At 48.5% G+C, this 5869-nt stretch overlaps 1 protein-coding gene across 1 annotated transcript in view; it reads left to right on the top strand.

The window, feature by feature from the left end:
• Positions 1–522: 522 nt before the first annotated feature.
• Positions 523–5869, top strand: part of B4GALT5 (beta-1,4-galactosyltransferase 5) — a 78978-nt gene continuing 73631 nt past the window's right edge. The window contains exon 1 of the mRNA XM_024128307.3: positions 523–796. Within this exon, the coding sequence (XP_023984075.1) occupies positions 682–796 (115 nt within the window). The 5' untranslated portion in view covers positions 523–681. The remainder of the gene's footprint in view (positions 797–5869) is intronic.

Genomic DNA, 5869 nt, shown 5'->3' on the forward strand with positions numbered 1-5869 from the left:
CAGAGATTTTGTCTGTTTTGTTCTATGTAGCATCCCCAGCGCCAAGAACGGTGTCTGGCATATGTCTTGCTTCCAATAAATGGATTGAATGAATGAATGAATGAATGGAGGTGTATACCGAGCCCTCAAGCCTACAATCCCTGCTCTTCTGTCGCAGTGGGTGGCCAGCCGAGTCAGACATTGCATACGGTCCCTTGGCTCCCAGGTTGGGGGCGTCCAAGAGCGGACCGACCAGCACTTTAGCGACGTTCCCCAAAAGCCAGGGCGGTGGCCACGCCGGTAGAGGGGCTGTCGCCATTTGGCAACTTTCCCTGCGGGCCACTGCGCCGCCGCGGGGACCAAACAGGGGATCGCTCTGTGAGCGCGCGCGCGCGGATCTTTTGCGACGGTGCCCGGTGGCGCTAGCCCCGCCCCCGCCCCGCCCCGCCCCCGCGGCCCGCCCCTCCCCGCCCCCGCCGCTGCGCTCTCTACCGGGCCGGCTCAGGCCCCCGCCCGCTTCATGTGGCCCGGCCAGCGAAGGCCGGCGGCTGGGAGCGGCGAGGCGTCGGCGAGCGGCGGCCGGCGAGGCCCGGGAGGTGGCCGAGGCCCAGGCGGCGGCGGCGGCGGCGGCCCAGGAGGCGGCGCACGGAGAGCGGCGGGAGCAGGCCCGGCCCGGCCCTCGAGCGGCCGCCTGGCTGCAGCATGCGCGTCCGCCGGGGGCTGCTGCGGCTGCCGCGCCGCTCGCTGCTCGCCGCGCTCTTCTTCTTCTCGCTGTCGTCCTCGCTGCTCTACTTCGTCTATGTGGCGCCCGGCATAGGTAGGAACGGGGCCTGGGACCCCGGGGGTGCTGCTCTGGTCTCGAGGGGACCCCGGGAATCCCCGCCCCGCCCTGAGGGGACCCTGGCTTTCGGAAGACACCCGGCTGGGAGGCGACCCCGAGCCTGGCCCTCGGAAGACTACGGGGACTCCGGCCCGACCCTCGGGAGACCCCATGCCTGGCCCTCGGGGTTTCCAGGACATTCCAGTGCCCTGCACCCCGACGGGCTCCAGAACCCCCCTCCCCCCGCCAGCCTCCCGCCCACCCACTGCCCTCCTTTAACCCCTTCCCCGCGGGAACCCGACCATGCCTTCACAAACACACACACACACACACGTGCTGGGACGCCCCCTTTCTCGCTCTGGCCTCCCTAGAACCCCCACTTTCCGCTCCTCAGCTTGAGAACTCCTGCTCGCCCTCCTCCGGGGTCTCCTCCAGCCCCGGTTCCGGGCACTCCGCGGCCCCCGAACCTCCGCGGCCCGCCCGCCCCTCCTCGCGGAGCCCCTGTGCTGGGGTCTCCAGGAGTCCCACCTTCCCGGTTCCCATCCATCCTTCCCCTCTCTCCTCCCCGGTGACTCCACCGTTTCCTGCTCTCCCTCCTACCCTTTCTTTCCTCGACTTTCCCTTGTTACATCCACCTTCAGGTCCTCCTCCCCAACACACACATTCTCCTCTTCCAAGTGGCCAGATCCCTTTCCTAGCAGGGTGGCATCCCCCACCCCCCAGGGAGGTCCACCCCCCCATTCAGTCTACGAACCCCTGAGCGTGCCACGCCTCCTCTCCATCCCCTCCCCCTGCCCCGCCTACCCCCAAGGGCACTCCCTGTCATCTCCGCTCCCTTATCTCCTATCCTTCCCCGAATCCTCACCACCCCCCTCTGGTCCTCAGCCACAGTTTCTTTCTGATTGAAGACTTGGGGAAGGGGTGCTGTCTGGGCTCTTCCTTTCTCCCCTTTCTTTCATTTCTGCCCTCTCCTAGCCTTGAGGGTAGAAGGTGGCCCTTCAGTATCCTATGGGGCCGGGGCGGGCGGGGTGGGGGGGAATTTAAATTGGTCCTAGAGGAGGAGATGTGACAAGGGCCTTGGGGAAATGATGCAGGTGGGAAAGAGGAGCATGGAGAGAAGGTGGAATGGGTACTCATTCTTCTCAAAAGCATGTCCTTTAAAGGAAAGACAGCCCTGGAGAAACTGAACCCTGACCAAGCATAAGGCTGTCTAAGAGCACAGAGCAGACATTTAGGACGTGAAGAAAGATTAGAAGGAAATAACCGCATGAGGGTTAAGGTCAGAGGACATGGAGGTCAGACTTGGATTCTAATCCCTGCCCTTTATGACCTTGAGCAAGTTACTAAGCCTCACCTTTTCTCCTCTGTAAAATGGGGGTACTCATCCTAACCTCATAGGGTTTTAAGGATGGAAGTAGATAAATTCCCTTTTAAAGCACTTATCATTGTACCTGATGCTTAGAGAGTTTTCAAAAAAAAAAAAAAGCTATTATATGTAGCTTTCGAGAAAGAAGGGAGTAGATGGAAGGTTTAAGGTATGTATTTGCCTGACTTGGCATCACCATGAGGCCCTAGAGAAAACCTCAGTTTAAGGTGAAAAATGATCAGAAAATGCTGTTGGGGGTGGGGCAAGGAGAGTAAATTTTGCTGTAAAAAGTCTGGATCATTTGGATGTTAGGAAAGGGTTGATGGTTTAACTCTAGGGAAATACCCTTTAGGATTGTAGTAATGATTAGTGCCATTCTCTGTTGACCTGTCAACACTGAGCTAGCTGAATAGAGGAATTTCCAGATAGAGCCAGAGATTGTCTCCTGATTTTTAAAAAAAATAAATTTATTTATTTATTTTTGGCTGCATTGGGTCTTCATTGCTGCGCTTGGGCTTTCTCTAGTTGCGGCGAGCGGGGGCTACTCTTCTTGCAGTGCGTGGGCTTCTCACTGCGCTGGCTTCTCTTGCTGCAGAGCATGGACTCTTGGCGTGCGAGCTTCAGTAGTTGTGGCACTCAGGCTCAGTAGTTGTGTCTCGCGGGCTCCAGAGCGCAGGCTCAGTAGTTGTGGCACACAGGCTTAATTGCTCTGCGGCATGTGGGATCTTCCCGGACCAGGGCTTGAACCCGTGTCCTCTGCATTGGCAGGCGGATTCTTAACCACTTGCACCACCAGGGAATTCCTCTCCTGATTGTTTTTTTTAAGAGCATATTTCATTTGATGGTTAATATTGATGATTTGTAGTACAAACTAGATCTAGTCTGTACTACAAAGATAGAACAGGTAACATCCTACTGCCGTAACATTTTATGAAATGTCTTAGGAAAAGCATCCCTCTGGGAAGGTGTTGTATGTGGCCTGATGGATCGGATGAGGGGATAGGAGTCTGGGCAGAATAAGAACAGGTGAGTAATTAGTGGAATTAATTGAGAAAAGAGTTCATTAGCATATTGGATATTAGACTAATAAAAATGGGTGTGAAATGATGGATTTGAACCTAGAGGCAGTCTTGAAGCCATAACCCCTTTTGTGAAAGTGATGGGTTTTTTCTGGTGTGGGTGCATAAATCAGCTATGTCAAAATGGAAAAATATATCCCACTGGGATAGTAATCACCCTCTTGATTAGAAAGATTAGAAGCCAGATTCTAAAACAGAAAGGGAACGTAACAACTTAATTAAAATGCTTCAGCAGTAGATTTTTAGGTCAGTGGAACCCCAGTGTAAGGCAATGGGCTTGGGGCTTCCCTGGTGGCGCAGTGGTTAAGAATCTGCCTGCCAATGCAGGGGACACGGGTTTGATCCCTGGTCTCGGAAGATCCCACATGCCGCGGAGCAGCTAAGCCCGTGTGCCACAACTACTGAGCCTGCACTGTAGAGCCCGCAAGCCACAACTACTGAAGCCTGCGCGCCTAGAGCCTGTGTTCTGCAACAAGAGAAGCCACCGCAATGGCAAGTCCGCGCGTGGCAACGAAGAGTAGCCCCCGCTCCCTGCAACTAGGGAAAGCCCGCACGCAGCAACGAAGACCCAACACAGCCAAAAATAAATAAATAAAATAAGTACATTAAAAAAAAATAAAGCAATGGGCTTCTACCACACTTAGATTCCTACATCACAGATAACTGAGAAAGATGTAAAGCACTTAAATATTCACTAATTTCTTCTTAAATGTGGGTCTTCTAAAGGGCAGATCTACTTAAGATTCACTTCTGTTAGTTGGAAAGGGGAGTGGTGGGCAGGATGTGAAGTGGTTTTAGAATGGATACATTGAGCAAAGCAGTTTGGTGATTTTATTTATCTTGGCTTTCCTGTTAATTTTTTAAATAATCAGCTTTGGACAGAGGGTGGCAAATCTTTTCAAAAGGTTAAGGCAGTCTAGAGAAATAGAAGGTTTTGTATGCCTTGGATTATGAAGACCTTATTTGAGACAATTGTTAAAATGAGCTTAGAAAATAATACTGGGTTGAACCACATGAAATTTCCATTTTTTGCAGGTCAAAACCAGTTGTACATTGGCAGTTTGATATAGCTCAACCTAATACATTTCCAAATAATGACAATCCTGTTTTCTGGCATAACGGGAAGTGTCAGACCTGTATTTCCTTCCAGGTTTAATATTTTTCCAGTCCTGCTTTTGATTTACTTTGTATACCCTGTGGCCACGCTGTGCTCTAGGGCTAAAGAGAAATCATCAACCCGAGAGTGTGTTACAGCTATATTCGGAATTAAGTAGACTTGAATTTGAGATATGAGAAAAAGCATGTTAGTTATAAATGTTTTAAAGTTGCTCATGTGTAATATAGCCCAGCTACAATTTCAGCCTAACTATTGTTGGTATTTTTGAGATCTAATGCCAGCTCTTAATATTAGTGTCCCATAGTCTAACAGCAAAGGGAAATTTTCCTGGACTTGAGGGTCACCTGAAATGGAGGTAGTGTTACCATTTGGCTTAGAAAATTGGAGGAATATTACTAAATATGACTATAATGTGTTTGTAACAAATACAAAGTACTCTTAGCTACTTTAATAAACCCCTGCCAATCCAGTTAAGTAATTTAAAAATATGAGTTCATTGGCCATTATGTTTTTGTTATTAAATCAAAAGTAGTGTTTTATATCAGCAGTTTAAAAGTAGAAATGAAAAGGATGGGGCAGAAAGTGTGAGGGAGGTGGTGGATTTGAAGAAGGAAGAGGAAGGGAATATGGTTATAAAAATGCATACGTGCCTCTTCTCTGTAGCCCCCTGCCCTCCACAGCCTGAGTGATTATCATTTATTTCATCACTTGTTTTACCTGCACTGTTGAAATATCCCTATTCCTTTCAGGGTTCCGAAGAGAACTTTGAACTTATTTATGATCCTTTAACTTAAAAAAAAAAAAAAAAAATCTAAGAGCTCGGAGTACCTCCATATTCCAGTCTGACCAGGTCTTTTAGAAGATAAGAGAAGTGAACTATTTATGGATGGACATACATTTGAAGGGCTGATTTTGAAAATCTCATTAACTTTATGGTGCTGTCACATGGCAGGGTTGTATAGAGGTTACTGACCTTTGCAAATTGTTTAGTTACTAATTTTGAGAGAGATGCCTGTGCATGGTTAGAGGCAGTAGTCTATATACTGATGAAATTTTATTAAAGTTCCACTATTTAAATTAATTTTTCTTTTATCTTGATTATTGAGGAAAGGAAATGGGGAATGATTTTTCCCTTTTGGCCTGCTTAGTTCCAAGAAAAGTTTGATTCATGGCTGGCTTTTGGAAGACAGGAATCAGTCATTCTAATCCCACCTGATTTGGCCAAATGACCTTGAGCAAGTCACTTGATTCTCTGATCTTATACTTGGCTAGAAAACAAAGCTGTTTGAAAAACTAGAACTGCACTCTTAGCCAAACTTTTAGTGAGAAGTTTTTATGTTTAGAAAGTTGATAATTCATTCACATCCTATGCAAATTTTGGACCTAAGATTTTAGATAAGATACATGTTTTATATAACTGAATGCAACTTTTTCTAATAACCCCAGGAAAATTTCAGATTCCCCCCTTGTTTTAAATATATATATATATATATTTTTTTTTTTTTTTT

This window comes from Physeter macrocephalus, chromosome 14 (assembly GCF_002837175.3).
Source record: "Physeter macrocephalus isolate SW-GA chromosome 14, ASM283717v5, whole genome shotgun sequence".
Classification (NCBI taxonomy): domain Eukaryota; kingdom Metazoa; phylum Chordata; class Mammalia; order Artiodactyla; family Physeteridae; genus Physeter; species Physeter macrocephalus.